We start from the raw sequence: 17,794 nt of genomic DNA on the forward strand, positions 1-17,794 counted from the left end.
GCTTCTGTTTACTCGCAAAGGCTGTCTTCCCTCCCAGGGCCGGTTCCGCAGAGATGGATCTGGGTTTTTCTTTAAATTCTCCATTCCTGAGCCTTCCCTCTGGGGGTCACAGAGGATCAGGCAAAGTAGGGCCTCAATGTGTCTGAGTGCATCTTCTCTTCTCCAAAACAGCGTGAAGCCTGAGTCCTGGGGGTGCTCTCAGGGCCCGGGCCAGGCCACCCCAAATATCCCACAATGACATATGATGACTCGGAATTAAAGTTACTTGACAAGCAGCCAGTGCGGGAGGGGCACCTTGACCCGCCCTTGTCTCCCTGGATGCAAAGAATAATTCTCCGCTGTGAAGGGTGTCCCCTGGCTGCAGGGGGCTGAGAGACACCTTATCCCTAGAGTTAAGGAGTCCAGGGTCCAAAAGCTCGCCTAAGCAACACTTGTTACTCCTCTGCTAACTTACTTCCCATGCCCAAACTTGTTTAGATTCCTCGGTAATGAGCACCCCAACCTTAATGTCTTTGTCCTGTCATTTCCTCACGCATGTATTGTTCCTTTGCCTAGAAAGTATAAAAAGGTGGCTGGTTCATTGTGTTGGAGAGCGTCATCACTTACGGTCTCCCGCGCACACGTATCAAGTTGGTTTTTCTCCTGTTAATCTGGTCTTACATCAATTTTATTGTTAGTCCAAGAACTCAAGACGGGGGCGGTTTCTCCCCCTCCCCAAGAGTACATGTGGCTGAGCTCTGCCACTGTCACCCCTGAAGGCTGGGCATGGTGCTGACTGCCTCTCAGAAATGGGGTCAGTCTCCTTGATCTCTAGGGACCCTCCTGCTCTGACTTCTGACCCCATGACTCCCCATGTCCTCAGACTAACAGCCAGGAGCCCCCTTCAGTCACCTTTTCCTGGATCTTATCAGGCAACACACTGAATGCCAGCCTCACTCATCCTCTCGCTGTCTGTCCCCGCGTCTCCGCCTGTCCCTCTGGATCCACCCCTGCCCCTCTCCACGGTGCTCTGTGCCCGGAGGCTGGCCCTGCAGACCGCATCAACTTTCCCCACCCCAGGTCTTCCAGCAGGTTCTGCCGATGGGACGCGCTGGCCGAGAGCAGAAGGTGGGAAGGAATGAAATCCCCTGGGCTGACCGTGTCCCTCCACTGAGCGTCCCTGCTCCTGTCCCCAAGCCCTATTACACCCCTCAGGCTTCCCTCTGTCGCCAGCTTCGTGATTCGCCACCCCTCATTAGTTCCCTAAAACCCGCCCACTGCTTTATAAATAGCCCTTTATTATACCCAGCCCTCAGCTGCTGGGAACCTGGGCAGACCTGCTCACTCCAGCCTCCCCCACCCCCCACCCGACCCCATACCTTTGCTTAGGCCACAGTCTCTGCCGCAGGGCCCTTATGCTGTGTCCCCGCTTCCCTGCAACCGAGCTCCCCCAGCGCACACTCCCTCTGCACCCTGATTCGGCCACCTGAGGCCCATCCTGCCCCCTCCAGAATGGGCAGGTTGAGCCGGCTGAGCCCCGAAGCTCCCCTTGACCCACATGCTCCCCTTCTCCGCACCACGCAGCCCTTAGCCAGAGGCTTGCGTTTGGTCAAATGCCCTTTGTAAAAACCCAGTGAGCTATTAACACGGCTGCACCGTCTCCCCTCCCAGCTCCCCTTCTCCTCACCGGCACCTCTCACCCTTCCCTGGCAGATCATTCACGCGTGGAATCTGCCCCCAGGCTGCCAACTGCCTGGCTCCAGCTGGTGTTTAGGTGAAGCTTGGTTCTCCTGACCTCTCTCCCTGCCGCCCCCACCGGGTTTGTTGCCCGGCACCCCATCAATGCTTCCTGCTGCAAATATTGACTGAAACTGGGCTGTGGCCAGCAAGGCCCTGACGCTCTGAGCCATGCTGTGCGACGATATTTACCGAGCAGCGACCACACCCCAGGCTCGTTAAACCCCATCCTGTTTCATCCCTGCCACAGGCCTGCAAGGCAGGTAGGTGTTATCCTCATGTTGCATATGTGGAAACTGAGGCACAGACAGGTTAAGCAACCTGCCCAGGTCCCAGGTCCAGAAAGGGCTGGAGCCAGGACCGGAGCATAGGTGCGGCTGACGGCAAGGCCGCCCCCTTTCCTCTGCCCCACCCCGCGGTGCCGGTGCTGACGGCCAGGACCCAGACCCAAATGGAGACAGGTCTCCCTTCCAGGCCGTAGCCACCAGCTGCAGGAGCAGTGCCCTTCTGAGGGCCCCCCCACACTTTCCTGAGTGCATCACTAAGAAAGCACGTTCCTGCTTTCTAAGAAGCTTGGCCAAAAGGCCTCAAGAGTAATTAGTTCATTGAAGTCGGCTAAACGTTTCCCCAGCAATCTGGTTTATGCTTTAATTGGTGTAGAGCCTCGGAGAGTGAAAAAGTCAACTTCAGCCCAGCCCCTGTGCAGGTATTTCCCACAGATTTTATGGATAAAATTCACCCCCTTTGGCCGCTTGCTCCTGACACAACTTGAGGGAGTAGGGAGCAGGGCAGGAGATGCTTTGGCAGGCCCCCCATGAGGAAGGTGAGGGTCGGGGACAAGCCCGAGGTACTGAAGCTTTGTGGCCTGTTCCCACCTTTATCACATCATCAGGGAGGGACTCCCCAGGTTCTGGGCAGAGCTTGGAAGCCAGGCTGAGGAACTGGGACTTGATTCAAAGCAGAGGGGAATCACTGAAGATCTGTGGGCAGGGGGTTGACCTAACTGAATGCTCACGTTAGTCAGAGCCACGGGACGGTTGCTGTGGGCGGACCATGGTGCTAGATGCCATACGCACGGTCCTCAGGCCACGGAGACCTTGGTGGGCCTGCTCTTCTTCCATCTCCCCTCAGACTGGGGCTCCCTGAGGACTGGGCTGTGTCCCCCCTCAGACTGGGTCTCCCTGAGGACAGGGCTGTGTCTCCCCTCAGACTGGGTTCCCTGAGGACAGGAACTTTCCAGTCCACCATTAGTTTCTTCCTGCAACAGCAGGGACCAGTCTCCCGACTCTGCACACCTTACTGTCCTTCCCTTGGGCTCCACGGCTGCAGTTACAAACATCAAGTGGGCCGACTCCCGTTAGGTGCACAAGCTGACCACATCAGGGACAGGCTGGTGTTCTTGGGGGGAAGGGGCTGGACCTACCTCCCTCCACTGCTTGTTCTCCATTCCTTGAGTATACATGATGCACACTGTGGGGAGAGGAGGGAAAAAGGGTTAACACGCCAGGCAGGCCAAGAGAAAGGTGGTGCCCCAGATGAGGAGGGCCCTGGAGCAGCCGGGGCCTCAGAGAGTACGGCCTGGGTGGCTGGGGGCATTAGTCAGCTTGGACAGGGGGCTAGAACATCAGCCTATCTGGGAGGAGTACCCTTTGGGAAGGGAGTCAGGGGCCATTTGCATTAAGGCCTGAGCAAGTGTGAGTGTGGGGCAGGTAGACAGGTGGGCGTGATGGGTGACTTGGTGGTAGAGGTGTGGCAAGAGAGCACCTGAAACTCAAGTCATCCCTTTAGGGCTCAAGGCAGCCTCAGAGACCTGTTACTGTCATCAGCCCCCCTTCTCTGATGGGCCAACTGAGGCTCATAGGAGGCCAATGACCTACTTGAGATTATATACTTGAGTGGCATTTCTCCAGGCTAGAACCCTGGACTCCAAAATCAGTGCTCATTTCCCCAGACCCAGCCAACTGGGGCTCTTAAATGTACTGGTTCGCCTGGGACTGAAAACTTTGGGCCCAGACACCCGCTAGGTTGTGTTGAGGCTTCACAAGCAAAGGGGCAGGGAAGGGTCGGCCGCCAGTTCTTTCTCCGGACAGTGCTCATGAAACAGCCTTGATGCGCTGAGCCAGTGCTGGGCACACTGACAGCTCAGCAAGGGCTCAAGTGCTGGCCGCCGCAACCAGCCACAATGCCGTCGGTGCTGCTGTTACTGTTATTATTGGCAGAGCAGGACTTACGTGGGTCAGACTTGGAAAACATGTCTTTGTCCAAAAGGTTCCTGAAAGAAGGGGAGAGAAGAGGAGTGAGCAGAGCGGGGAGAGGGGGTCTCGGGGCATTCCCGCTGTTCCTGAGGCCCGGAGGCTGCCCCCCATTTATTGGGCTCCTTACAGCCCATTACAGCCGACAGGGCGGGCACCAGGGTCCTCAGCTCAGCTTTCAAGGGATGCGGCTCCCTGCCCCCACCCCACCTTCGCCACACTCATGCTGGTACCCTGGATCCGGCCGCCCCTCGCTCTTGGGCCAAATCTCTATTCACCCAATGTCTTAGCCTGTTCTAGAAACTCTCCTCTTACCACATCTCTGTCTCTTAAAAAATAAAATCAAGCCATCAAAACGTATCCACCCAGTGTCCCGTTCTCTCGGGGCTCTACTTACAACCAGTTTATTCCATCGTCCCATCTGCACAGATGGACTAATGAGTTATGACTCCCAGGGGATGCAGGCTCATTTGGCCAAGGCCCCGGGAATCCGACTCGAAGGCCTTCAGCAACATGATGGGCACAGCGACTGGGGACGATGGGCACAGCGACTGGGGACTGAGAGGCCGTTGAACAGGTGTAAGCCCCCCGCCTGCCTCCGTGCAGTCACAGCTCGGCTCCTTGAACCGCGGTGATGGTCAGGCACTGCGCTAAGTGTTCTGCAAACAGTAGCTCCCAATCCTCACGCTGCCCTCCAGGGTCAGCACTGGGCAGGCACCATCCCATCTCACAGATGTGGAAGTGGAGGCCCAGGGACATCGGGCAAGGGGCTGTCCTGCACATGGTGCCCTCACTCTACAGTGACCTGCTGCTGGCAGGAAGCAGCACAGGAAGTCACTCAGGCTCTCTAGCCTGTTTCTTCATCTGTGCAATACAGACGGTGGTGCCAGGCTTGGAGGCCGTGGATGCCCTGTGCTGCGCCCTCGGCCCTCCCGGTTCCTGTGCACACCCGTGGTTTCCTCCTGCTTCTCTCCCCAGGGCTTTCTCTGGCAGGCGGTCCGCAAATACAAGGAAGTTTATGCTCAGAGGGCAGCCCTCAACCAACGGTGGGCAGGAGCTGGGGATAAACACCGGTTTCTTCACCTTCCTCTCCATGCCCCCAGACATGCTCCAGTCTCCCAGAGGGGCCCAATGGGACAGAGCCCCAGGAAACCTGCTCATTAAAGGCCTGTGTTGACTGGGCAAAGGCTCCCCCTACACCCCATCCTTGAAGGAGCTCCCTGTGAGCCCCTCCTGCCTGCTCAAGCTTCCCCCATCCCACACCGCTTCATACACTGCCCTAAAGTTCAGTTCTGCCCTGGCCAGCCACCTCAGCCTTGCCCCACCTCCCTCCCAGATGTCCCCAGGGGCCATCTCCCCTCTCCCCTCTCTACTCCCACACTCCCCCAGGGGCCTTTGTGCCCCTTGAACCCCTTTTCCATGGAGGAGAAACACTTGACATGTGTCCTTGTGGCTTCCTGACAGCCAATTCCAAATGTCAGAGATAGATGGACCCTCAGGGTCATGTGCCCCACCTTCTCCTGAGGGCCCAGGGCGGGGCCGCTCCCCACAGCAAGCCAGAAAGGTCTAGAAGGAGATTTTACCCTGAATTACAATCACCGAAGCCATCAGGAGTGAGTTTGTCTGGGCAACTTGACCCCACGCTCAACTCAATCGCCCATAGCCCCCATCCTGACTTGGGAGCCAAAGGCCAACTGACAGACAGACAGATGCAGTGGCAACCTGGCAAGAACACACGGCATTCCCCGCTGCCTGGGGGGGTCCCAGGTTGTGCTCATGAATCATGCAGCTCCAGTCCTCAAGCAGATTCCCAGAGATGTCTCTGAGAGAGATCCCCAAATCCCCATCCTCAGCTCCAGTCTTCATTCGGGGCCTCTCCCCGGTGGCCCCCACACCCTCCACCACACCTGCTCCCAGCCAGCTGTCACTTGGGAAACCACCTGACAAACCTCCCAGCCCAGGGCAGTGAGTGTCGGAGGAAATGATATGCGAAGCAGCTCTGCAAGGTAGGCAGAGGGGCTCCAGGTGAGATACCACTTTATAGATGCTGGTCACCGAGCTGGGCCGACTTGTACCTGGGCTGACCTTGCCCTCCTGCTGCGTGCTGGGTTTGGAGGCAGGAGCGTCTGTCTTGATTTAAACAAAGGACTACAGGCTTTAGCACCAAAGGTGACTCTACAGTGGTGGAGCCTTAGGCACAGGGAGGAGCTGGAAAGTAAGGAAGAGGGTTGGTGGAGAGTGCTTCTCTCTGCAGTTCTCTCCTGGGGTTTCTCTTTGAATGCTACAGTGGAATTCTATAACTACATAAAACCTTAGAATCGTCAAGCTGGAAGCGGCCTCAGATGCCACCTTTTCCAATTCCTTTATAAACCGGGAATGTGAGACTCAGAGAGAAGGCAAGTGACTTCTCCAAGGTCTGGGATCCCTCCAAGTCTGGGCCTGGAATGCAGATTTAGTCATGTCTAGGCTAGTAAGAAAGAGAGTGAGACTCTGGGGTGGGGGGTCTGGGGGAGAGCCTTATCTTCAAAGAGCAGCAGGCGGGCTTTTCTTGGCTCTGCCCGCCCTCCCAGCTGGGCAAGAGGCGCACGACTGGCCTAAGAAATAGAATCCAGCCACCCAGCTTTGCTGGCTCTCTGTCCAGTGACCTCAGGACTCTCACTGCACTCTGGGGTCAGTAATGCTAACCCTCTTCCCTCCATGCTGCTGAGATCATGCTTACATCTGTCCAGGGCATTTCCTATCCTTCCTGCTTGACTTCGCCTTTCCTAGACAGACACTGACCAACAGCCGCTTCCTCTCCCCTCCCCTGGGCTCTCTCTAGTGTGCAGCCCTCTGGCTCGTATGCAGCAGGCCCTGGGCTGCAGAAGCAGGGGTGCATCTGTCTCTCACAGGGGCTGTGTGCTCCCCCAGGACAGGAACCCGCCTCTGCGTCGGGCCAGCCCAGCACCTGACTCACAGCAGGAACAGGCAAACTGGGTGGATGAAGGCAGAGCGAAGCAGTGGCCAGACGCGTGATCGAGGCCCTTGTCTCCTCACTGGCGTGGCACCTGGTCACGTGCAGGGCGAGCCCCAATACTTCCTCTTAGCTGGAAAGCCTAATGGTTAAGCGTCTGGGCTGCGGTCAGACATGCTGGGTCCACACCCCAGATCCAGACAACTTACTTGCCTTCCTTGTGCCTCAGTTTCCCTATCTGTAAAGTGGGGCTAAAAGAAGTTCCTCCCTCAGTATTGCTGTGACACAGTGAGGCTTGTTGGATGGGTCAGTCATCATGGGCCAGGGGATGAGCAGAGCAGTCACTCCCATGGTGACAAAGGAGAGATAGGATGGGTGACATAGCCACCTCCACCCTCACCAGTCCAAGGAGGCCTACCCCCAACATACATACTTCCGGCGCTTGAGGTGAAGTGTATGTTGAAAGCCCCCACTGGCTGAGGGCCGCCCCCACCACCCCAGCCTCAGGCTTGCCCTTGGCCTCCCTTCCTTGAGGACCCTCTGTCCCCCTACCTCTCTGACCCCTCACCTCATCCACACTTGCCCCCACATATCCACATGTGCCTCATCCCAACTGCCTGTCCTGACAGGTCAGAGCCCACTGAGCCTGCCCTCCTGGCCTTGGGAAGTAGCTTCACCCATGTGCAATGGGTCTCTCATTTCTTGAGACTCACCCCTTCTCCCACTTAAAAGGCAGATTCTTGGGCCCCCTTCCTGGAGTCTGATTTTGTAGGTCTGAACAGGCCCCCAGAAGCCATGTTTAAATAAGACACATGCACACACATGCACATGCACACTGTTCCCAACGACAGCAGTCCAGATACCATGTGCCAGGACACCTGGTCTTAGGGCCTCAGCTTCCCCCACTGCAACAATATACTCCTGGGTAGCATGCAAAGGCTCTTACACGAGCCTCAACCTGATCCACTGGGACTCAGGCTCAGAGAGGGTGAGGGACTTGCCCACAGGCACCCAGCAGTAAGAAGCTGAGGGGAGGGAAACCAGGTTTTCCACTGCCAAGCAGGGCCAGAACCACAAGGGCACAGACACCAGACCCTAAGTGCTTTTCCTCCACATTCTATCTTTGGAGAGCTCAAAGAGACATTTTTTCCAACAGGCAAATGTATTTTTCCCACCAAAAGAGCATAAAACCCTTCAGCTGTCCGCTCAGCAGCCTGGAAATTGGCTGCTTTTGTTCCTGAAATCAAGGCCAGGGAAGCAGAGCTGAGGGCCCCCTTCCTCTCTGCTCTCCCCCAAGGAACCACTTCCAATTCAGTGGCAGCGAGACAATGACCATGACCGTGACCATGACTGGGTGCTGAGGTCTGAGGTCTCTAAGCCCCAGCAAAGCAAGAAAGCACTAGAGAGGCAGAAATGAGAGCTCCTGGCTGGTGCTATGGGAGGGAGCCTAAGGGTGTCACCCTCCCTCTTGGGAGATTAAAAATATTGAGAGTAGGAGCTGTCAGAGAGGAAGAAAATCCTGACCTCAGGGAGCCCCAGTCTGAGGAGACACATCTGTCCTCGAGCTGAGCTGCGGGCTAACCTACCATCACCCATCGTTTGTCCCTGAGAGAGCCACCCCGGCGGCCTGGGCGCCCTGAGCAGTGGCTCTGGCTACGGTGCAAACAGCACAGTGAGAGCTCTGCCCTCGGCCTCCCGGACCAGAGGTCCTTAGGAGGGGCCGTGGACCCCTGGAACTAAGCAAAACGGGGCACATTGGTACAGATGGATGCAGTCTTCTTGGAGGCTTTCACCATGTTCCCAAAGAGGTTCATCAGGCTAAAACAGTTAAGGAAACCTGGCTTCTCTTCTTTCCAACAGCCCTCGCTCAGCATCGCTCCAGCCTCTGAGAGGTGGGACGCTGAGAGCACAGACTCGGCGCTCCAGGGCTGGGTCCCAAAGCCAGCTCTGCCGAGTGCCAGCTGTAATGACCTCACTAGCTTCTCGTGCCTCAGCATCCCCATCTGTAACGCGGGGGAATAATAGTCCTCTCCTAGGGGGTTCCCGGGGATAGAGCTCATATATGGAAAGGAGTCCGAACAGTGTCCTGCACATACCAAGTGGCAATCTGGTGCCCGGCACACAGGACGTGCTCACAAAGGCCCCCGGGGGACCACATGGCCTCTAGTGACGCCCATGCTCTCCCCCTGCTGGGTCACCACTGCCCCTCTGGCTGTGCGGTCTTCCTGGAGGAGAGTGGACAGGACAGGCGAGCCACCACCAGGGAGTAACAAGAGCCCTGAGGGGCCCACAGAGACCCCTGAGCCTGAGGGGCCCGCCAGCAGCACCCCATTTCTCTATGGAGCACTTCAACACCAAGCACCTGGCCAACCCGCCAGGGGGGAAAATGCACAGAGAGGAATGTTCTGGCCTGCACCAAATCCTTTGTTGGGTACTTAACCTGTGACGCCCTACTCACCCTACATATCAATGCCAGGAGGGAGGTGTCACCCCACACTACAGGCGAGGCAGCTGCGGCTGAGAGTCGTGCCCAGCGCCACCCAGCTTGCCGGTGGCGCGGACTGAACTCCGAAGGCCAAGGCCATTTGGAGTGTCACAGGGAGCGTCGGCATCACCAAACCCGGGGCCTCCGCAGCCCTGCCGGGCCAGCAGTGGCCCCGTTCTCACCCTGTTCCTTACCCCCAGCCTCCTCAGGGCTGCTCCCCGAGCAACGGCTGAAGAGAGCTGGGGGGCTTTCCATCTGCTGCCCCGCTCCCCATCCTCGCAGGCAGGAGGAATCCCAGGCAAGGCCCTGAAGGAGCTGGGGGGAGGGAGCCTGGCACCCAGCCCTGGCACCCCCACCTCCCCTTCCAGGTCCTCCTCACCCTCCGTGTGCAGTCTCCCTGCCAAGTCTCCTCGCCAAGGTCTAAAAAACAATTTTTTTCACAAGGCTTAGAGAGTGCTCCTTCCTGGGGCTATTAGCATTTTTATCATTATTAATTATTGCCATAATTGTCCCTCCCATGCTGCATGACCAAGGGAAGAGAGCATGAGTGCCAGTTGGCCTCAGACGCATCCAAGCCGCAATCCACGCCTGGCAATTCTGTGACCCTGGACAAGCTACTTAACCTCAGTTTCCCTATCTGCACAGGGGGTCACATACGGGCCTTGTGCTGTTGCTGTGAAGCAAAGCGCTTAAAATAGAAATGTAGGAAGCACGCTCAATTCCTCTCTCCCTGTGCCCCCTCCTGTCCCATTCATCAAGTCTGAAAGGTTTCTGCTTCAAAGCACAGCCCAAATCTGTCCGCTCTTCCCCATGCCCCAGGCACCGTTATCTCCCACTTGGATGCCACAGTGGCCTCCTGCCTAGCAACATGCTTCAGTTCCTGCCTCCCCCTCCCTCCACCCGCCAATTCTCTTAGAGTGCCCAGGGTACCACTCAGCTCACATTACTCCTCTTTAATCCTACCCCCAGCCGTTATTAGAAAAATAAGTCAAACTCCTTAGCACAGGTCACAGGACATGACCTGCACCCCCATTTCCTCTCAGACCTCAACCTCTTCCACTCCTCCCTGGGGACTCTCACTGCTCCAGCCACACTGGCCTCCCTGCAATTTTGCAAGTACACCAAGGTTTTTTCTGCCACTGGGCCTTTGCGCTTGCTGCGCTCTCTGGGTCACCCTCTCTCCAGATCCTCCCCGTGACGGCTTTCTCACCCGCTGGCTCTCAGCTCAATGTCACCTGCCCACCCTGTCTAAAGCATCCCCAACAACCACAAATTTATTTGCAGAGCACTTATCCCTAGCAGGCATTATTTAATAAAAAAATGTGTATATTTGTTTATATTCCCCACCACCAATGCCAGTGTGAGTTCCATGAGAGGAGAGAGCTTGTCTGTCTTGTCACCACTATATCCTCAGCACTTCACTGTGCTGGACACAGAGAAGCCTCTCAGTAGCAAATGAGGATTTGTACCAATTATTTGGATGTGTCAGTAGTGATCAGTTATTGGTACCTATCATCATTATTGAGTTTAGTTAGCACATTCCACTTTATACAGGACTTCACAAACAGAATCCCTTTTATTTTCATAACAATCCTACTGGATGTTAACAGGACCAGTGTGTCCCCCATTTTACAGATGGAGAGAACTTAAGGTTAGAGAACATAAATGACCTGGCCAAAATTTCAGAGAAGGTAAGTCAGGAATTGTGTTGACTTTCCTGCCCAAAATTCTTCAGGACCAAAAGGCATAAAGCTGTCCTATTGAGACCTTCAGGCACGATGCTAAGCCAGCAGAGGTGATTGATATTAAGGGACAGAGGCACCTTGCAATGTTTTGAAATCACACTAAGTCTTTTTTTCTTGCCCAGGAAACTGGCAGGAAGAGAGGTAGATAGTCAGGGGTCCAGCTAAGCTGTGCTTGGATAATTAGCCAGTCACCTGACTCTGATTGTCCACTGGCCGCAGGAAAACCCAAGGAGCCAGTACACAGAGGCCAAACCATTGGCCCCTGTATCCCCAGGAGCTCAAGTAGCCTATGGATCACTTGGAATGCTTCCTGTGGCAGAGTCCATGACTGTCTAAGAGCAAGCATTCCTCACTCTTTCTGCTAATGGAACCCATGCTGGTTCGGGTATCTGATGGAGACACCCAGAAGTCAGAGTTCTTGTTGCTATTGACTGAATTGTGTACCCCCCAAAATTTATACATTAAAACACTAACCCCCAATGTGGTGGTATTTGGAGATGAGGCTTTGGAAGGTAATTAGGGTTATTTGAGGTCATAAGGGTGGGACTACTATGGGATTAGTGCCCTTAAAAAGACATACCAGAGAGCTTGCTTTCTCTTTCTTTCTCTGCCAAGTGAGAACACAGCAAATGGGGGCCATCTGAAGCCAGGAAGAAAGTCTTCACCAGAATCTGACCATGCTGGCAACCAAGTCCACCCATCTTGGACTTCCATTTTCAAGAATTGTGATAAATAAATTTCTGTTGTTTAAGCCACCCAGTCTATGGTATTTCGTTATGGCAGCTCAAGCTAATAAAATAGTCTAGGGCTGTACATGAGACCCAGCTTTGGTCATTGAAATAGAAGGGGATGTCTGCTGAGAGAGTTTGGGAGGGATTGTGCTTTCCAGATAAAAAGAACTTTTCAAAGAGAGGCCTTTGGCCCTATGCTTTGCTTCCTATCTTTGGATGTGGCTGTGATGCCTGGAACAGGCAGCCATTTTGCAATAATGAGGCCCACCATTTGGACAATGGCAGAGTACAAAGATAGCTGGGTTCTTGATGGCAAAGTGAGCTGACAAACCAGCAGGTAACCTACCTCCAGACTCACTGTGATCTGAGAAAAATTAATGTGTTTAGGGTTTGAATCACTGTCAGATTTACTGTTACCTATAGCTGAAGTATTCCTAACTGAACCCGACTCCTCTATGCCTTACAGCTTTACAGCTTTATTCCCCTCACCTTCTCCCCATCCTCTCTTCCCAATGGTAGGCCATCTCCAGAGGGGAGAACTGTGGGCTAGGAAAGACAAACTGGTAAGCTACCACCATGTGGTCTGGATGCATCCAGTGACTCTAGTCTCTGCTCCTTGGGGACCCCTCCAGTTCTAGGTTTGTCTCCTGGAGCCAGAGGTATCCTTGAGCAAGAAAGACCTCTCCCATCCCTGGAAAGAAAACAACTACTTCTTGGTAACATGGTTGTGCCCAGGCCCCTACCATGATCCTCATGGAGACCCCATTCCCAGCCTCAAGAAGCCCTTAAAGCTTTGGACTTTGAGGAAACTGAATTTGAATCTCCCTTTCCAAAATGTACTACTTGTGTGACCCTGCAGGTCCCTTTAACCTCTCTGAGCCTTGACTTCCTAATCAGCAAAAAGGGAAAATACTGTCTTCCTCACAGGACTGTTGTAAGGTTAGAAAGATATAGTACTGTGGTGGGGAGAAGTCTAAGACGGTCCCCTAGATTCCCCACCCCTGCTGCACAAGCAGAGTGTGGGTGGGGCCTGGGAATATGACGAGATACTCCTGTGACTACTGTCACTTTATATAAGACTCCGCCGGAGCAGCCTGGGGAAAGACTCTCCCGCCAGTTTTGAAGAACTAAGCTGTCAGCGTGGGAAAGGCCCACAGGACTAGGACCTGAGGGCGGCCTCCAGGAGCTAAGACCACCCCACTCCAACAATCAGCAAGAACCCAGGACTTTAATCTTACAGCTGCAAGAAACTGGATTCTGCCAACAACCTAAACGAGCTTGGCTTGGACCCCAAGCCTCAGATGAGATCATAGCGCCTGCAGGTACCTTGACTTCAGCCTGGGGAGCCCTGAGAGAGGAGCCAGTTATGCTGTGCCCAGGCTTCTCACCTACAGAAACCGAGAGATAATAAATGGCTGTTGCCTTAAGCCACTAGGTTTGTGGTAATTTGTAGCACAGGAATTGAAAACTAATATAATAATCTTAGTTTGGACCAAATTGCTATTTGAGTAGGTCAAAAACAGTTGACTACAGGCAACTGCGCTTGGTTCAGCCTAATACAGATGGGAGGTGCCTGGCATGTAGTAAGCACTCAATAAATCCCACTGTTATTATTCCCCTGGCTCCACTAAAGAATGCCTTGGCTATGCACTGGCTGACGGGACCTTTTTCCTATCGCTGGCTTTGACAGCTGCCTGCTGCCCCCAGGCCCTCCTTCCCCAAAGGCGCCCGCCCCTGCCTGTCAGATGAAAGCCTTCGGAGCCCATTCACACCCCTTCTGAGGGCCCAGAGACAGCTCCCGAGCTCGACTGCCTCTCCTGCCCCAGGGCAGCAAAACACCAACCCGAACAGACAGCAGAAAATATCTCTGGGGCAGAAGCAACAGCCACCCACCAGCCTCACGCCGGCTGGGGGGAGAGGGCAGCTGCTTGCGAGACTCCAGCAGGGCTACACAAAGCCTGCCTCTGGACTCCGCCCCCTGCCTTCTCTGGGGGTCTGGGAGCCCCGCCGCGTGGAAGTGTGCTTTGCTTCTTCCAGCCGGACCCTGCAGAAGTGCAAAGGTTTCCTGTTACATAAAAAATGCAAATCGCCCTTGCTAACCAGCAGGCTGGTCCTGATCCCTGCAGCAGATGACGCATAGAAACTAGAAAAGTAGTGAGGCGCTTGGGGAATGGGACCCTGGACAGGTGAGTTTTGATTGGGTCTACAGGGAGGCTAACGAAGTCGGAAAGGTCTGGGACAGACCTCCAGAGGAGAGAGCAGCTGTGGCTCACACTTCCTGCGATGTCTACTGGCATCTGGTTCCATAAACCATCTACCCTACTCACTCAGAATCTCTAAATGCCAAATACATGTCAATAAAGCTGGGTGAGGGGTAAGAATCTCTACATGGGTCAGATCTCCAGGACCCATGCAGACCCTGGGACTCAGCTAAAGAGACGGACTTTTATTTACTTTCAGGTGTCAATAACTGAATAATAGGCAACATAAATTACTATCCCTGGATTAATCCTCTTACAATAAGGATTATTATACTTCCTTTTATAGATGAGGAAACGGAGGCTAAGTAGCTTACCCAGTGTCACAAGGACAGAACTGGGATTTGAACCCAGGTAGATAGATCCCATAGCCCATGTCTTAACCACTGAGCCAAGCAGCCAGGCACTTTATGATCTTTGGTCCTAAGCTCATCAAAATTGGTAAAAAACAATTATTTGGGAGTGGACTATAGATTAGCCCAAGAGATACCCTACCTACAGCAGCGGCCCAAGCATGTCCATCTCAGTGTCATCTGCCTTCAGCGGAGGCTCAGTTGGGCCTTGGCTGTGGTCCTGTGCTGAGGTTGACATGCCCCTGCACCAGGCAGCTTTGCTCGGCTGGGAGTGCCCTAGGATAGGCATGGCAGGGGGTTGGGTCCTCCCCAAGGCAAGATCAGAGAGCTCTTAGAACTGCAGGAGGTGGCAGGCACCTTCCTAAGGAGCAGAGAGGGAAGGGAACTAGCTCCCAGGATGCTAGTTTCCAGTTCCCTGAAACACTGGCCTCCCTGAACCCCAGCTGCTCATTCTGAAGCCCCCTAGAGTTCTCACCCCACCAAACCTCTGTCTGGCCTCCAGATCTCTGCCCACCAGCAGAGATGCTCAAGGCAAGGGCACCCCATAGCTTCCTGCTGGGGCCCAGTCAGTGCTACCCATGGGGTGCAGAAAGGAGGACTTGACTCTCATTAGTTGGAGACTATGAAGTGTAGAATATACTGGAGAAAACCATTCTGTGCAGCTCTCCCTCCTCTCCATCTCCATCTCCTCCTCTTCTCTCTGCTCCCTCTCCTCCCCCATCCCTTTCTTCTAGAACCAGGATAGTGGGACCTGGTTGAGGCAAAGAGATGAATTTACAATTTCAAGCCCACCTATATTGTTTTCAGGCCTCCCCTCTGTGCCGGGTGACTCCCCGCTTCTCACTCGTTCCTACCAAGACCCACTTTCCACCCTCTGGCTTTCAGGAGAGCGGGCACAGGGCCCGGGGCAGGCCCCCCTCAGGCTGGTGGACCATGTGTCCTGAGAGGGAATGGACACCAGGGTTGATCCCAGAGCCACATCCCCCAGGATCTCAAATGCATCCCTAGGTACCTTATAGGCAAAAGGTCTGACACCTCTACTTCGAGAGAGCAAACAAGAGGGCCGAGCATTGCTGCCTCACGGTAATAGCACCAACCGTGTTCCAAGCAAGTGCAAAGTAGTGTGTCGGGTACTTCACAATCCTCTGTAAATTAATTCCTCCAACAGTATTTGTGAAATACCTGCCAGCCACTCTTCCAAGCATGTGAGCTCCCTTGGCAAATGAGGCTTCGCATTGTTTGCACTTGACAAATGGGGGAAACCTAGGCTACAAGTCAGCCCCAAGTCGTGGAGCAGATTGCATTGCAAGGTGTCCGACTCCAAAGCCACAATGCTGCGTGCGCTCTGCCTCCTTTCCTCTCCACTGGAGCAGAGGATGCGTGCGGCTGAGTCCGGGTGGGGATCTCTGCCCTCAAACGCTTAGACAGTTACTTTAGGGGAGGAGGGATGGAGTCTCCACACCTGAGATGTCTTCAGAGGCTGAGTGCTCAGCATGTGAGTGAGTGACCCATGGCCCAGGCTGAGAACTCAGGACCCAGGGGACACAGAAGACAGTGATTCTGGCTGGGTGTCTCACGGGGGAGCGGGGCGGCTGGAAGGGGGGGCATGAGGCCAGGCTTTTCAGGATGCAGGGCATGAACTGGCAGAGATGAAGGAGGGATGAATTCTGGATGGGGAATGGGTTGTTCGTGGGCTTGGAGCGGGGAAGATCCTGAGACAGCTCTGACACAGGCATGATTGAAGGCTGGAGGGGAGAGTCAGGCACAGGGACGTGTGACCTGCTGCGGAAGGGAGGGGGGCTGTGGCAGCTGTTGATGGCTGAGGAGGTGAGATTAGAGCTAGTGGGCCAGCAGGGTCCTCCCAGCAGAGCAATGGCAAGATGCAAATGGCACTGGGAGATCATTCTGTCAGGGCTGCATGTGGGACCACAGGAGAGACATATGGGAGTTATCAGGGGAGCCTGGCGCAGGGGGGCAGCTATGTTTGACATCAACCCTCCCTCTCACACCCTCAACCCCCCCAATCCTTCCCTCTCTCACCCGCAGCCCAGGTCCTCTGCCTCTCTCTGCACCTCCCCACTGCCTGGAATACAGGGGCAGGGACCCAGAGGGTGGCTAAAGGGTCTGACCAAAGAGGGGCCTTAAAGAGGATGGGTGGGTGATTTGGAACAAGGGCACAGCCAGGACTCGAGTCATTTGGGGCAGGGGGAATGGCATCTCAGGGGACACCAAGATGGGCTATGCCTGGGCCACAGTGCCCCTCACAGTTCCAGCAAGGCGGTGACCCTAGGCCAGCCACGGGGTGACTGCACTAAGGAAAAGTCCCCCCATCTCCACCTGCACCCCCTTACTGCCTAGGGCAGCCTTCCCCTCAGATAAGGGAACCTGGCAGAGACCCAGCTCTGAGATGGAGAAGTTACCCCCAAAGCCTGTGTGACATGACTGAAGATTTGGGATAGGAGCCCACAAAAACACGCCCCTCCCCTGCTGGACTCTAAAATTACACAAATGTCTTTTGGCTTAAGATTTTGTACCCAAGCTATTGGTTTTTTAATGGTAGCACTTAAAATTGTTATCAGTTACGCACACGGCTGTGAATGAACGAGTCAATACGATCCTTTCCCAAGAGTAGGTTTTTGTTGTTGGAGGTGAAGGCAGGCTTCAGGATCCTGGGGTCGGGGTCTGAGTCTGAGACGGGGGAGGGGGGGTGTTGGGGCAAAGGAGCGGGGAGAAGAGAGGAAAGGAGGGCAGGAAGGCAAGGGCTGGGCACGCCCGGTCTAGATTTAGGAGGAACTGATCAGAAACCACCTGCTGGAAGACCCCCGCGCCGCCTCTCCCTCCCTCCCCCTCCCGCTCGGGCGCCGGGACCCCCGTCCCCGCGTCTCCGTATCTCCTCGCAGCAACAGCTCCGAGAGCAAACTTTCGGGTAAAGGACCCCAAGCCTGGCTCCCACGCCTCCGTCGCCACCCGCCGCTGGGCAGGGACTCTTGCCCGACGGGAGGGGGTGGGGAGGAGGGAGGCGCCCCGAGGCGAGGAGCGACGCGGGTCTGCGGGCCGGACGCGGGGGCCCGGCCAGCGGGCGGCTCACCTGCAGGACACCGTGATCTCCACCTTGGTGGCCGGGATGCTGCCCGCCAAGGAGTCGAACTCGCTCAGCGACGTCATGTCCTCGGGCTGCTCCATCGCCCACCGCGCCCCCCACCCCAAATTAGTCAAGCCCTGCGCGACTCGCGCCTTCTCCGGAGCAACTGAAACCCTGGGCTCTCCCCCAACTCCCGAGCCGAGGCTGGGCGGCGAAGGG

At 55.2% G+C, this 17,794-nt stretch overlaps 1 protein-coding gene across 2 annotated transcripts in view; it reads right to left on the minus strand.

The window, feature by feature from the left end:
• The window catches only part of CPNE5 (copine 5), an 82,116-nt gene extending 64,322 nt beyond the window's left edge, over positions 1-17,794 (minus strand). For both annotated transcript variants that reach the window (XM_016223766.2, XM_087817366.1), the window contains exons 1-3: positions 17,582-17,794; positions 3,948-3,988; positions 3,140-3,186 (exon numbers count right to left, since the gene is read on the minus strand). In XM_016223766.2, coding sequence (XP_016079252.2) covers positions 3,140-3,186; positions 3,948-3,988; positions 17,582-17,676 — 183 coding nt within the window. In that variant the 5' untranslated portion in view covers positions 17,677-17,794. The remainder of the gene's footprint in view (positions 1-3,139; positions 3,187-3,947; positions 3,989-17,581) is intronic.

Source organism: Miniopterus natalensis, chromosome 5 (genome assembly GCF_054644295.1).
Source record: "Miniopterus natalensis isolate mMinNat1 chromosome 5, mMinNat1.hap1, whole genome shotgun sequence".
NCBI lineage: Eukaryota > Metazoa > Chordata > Mammalia > Chiroptera > Miniopteridae > Miniopterus > Miniopterus natalensis.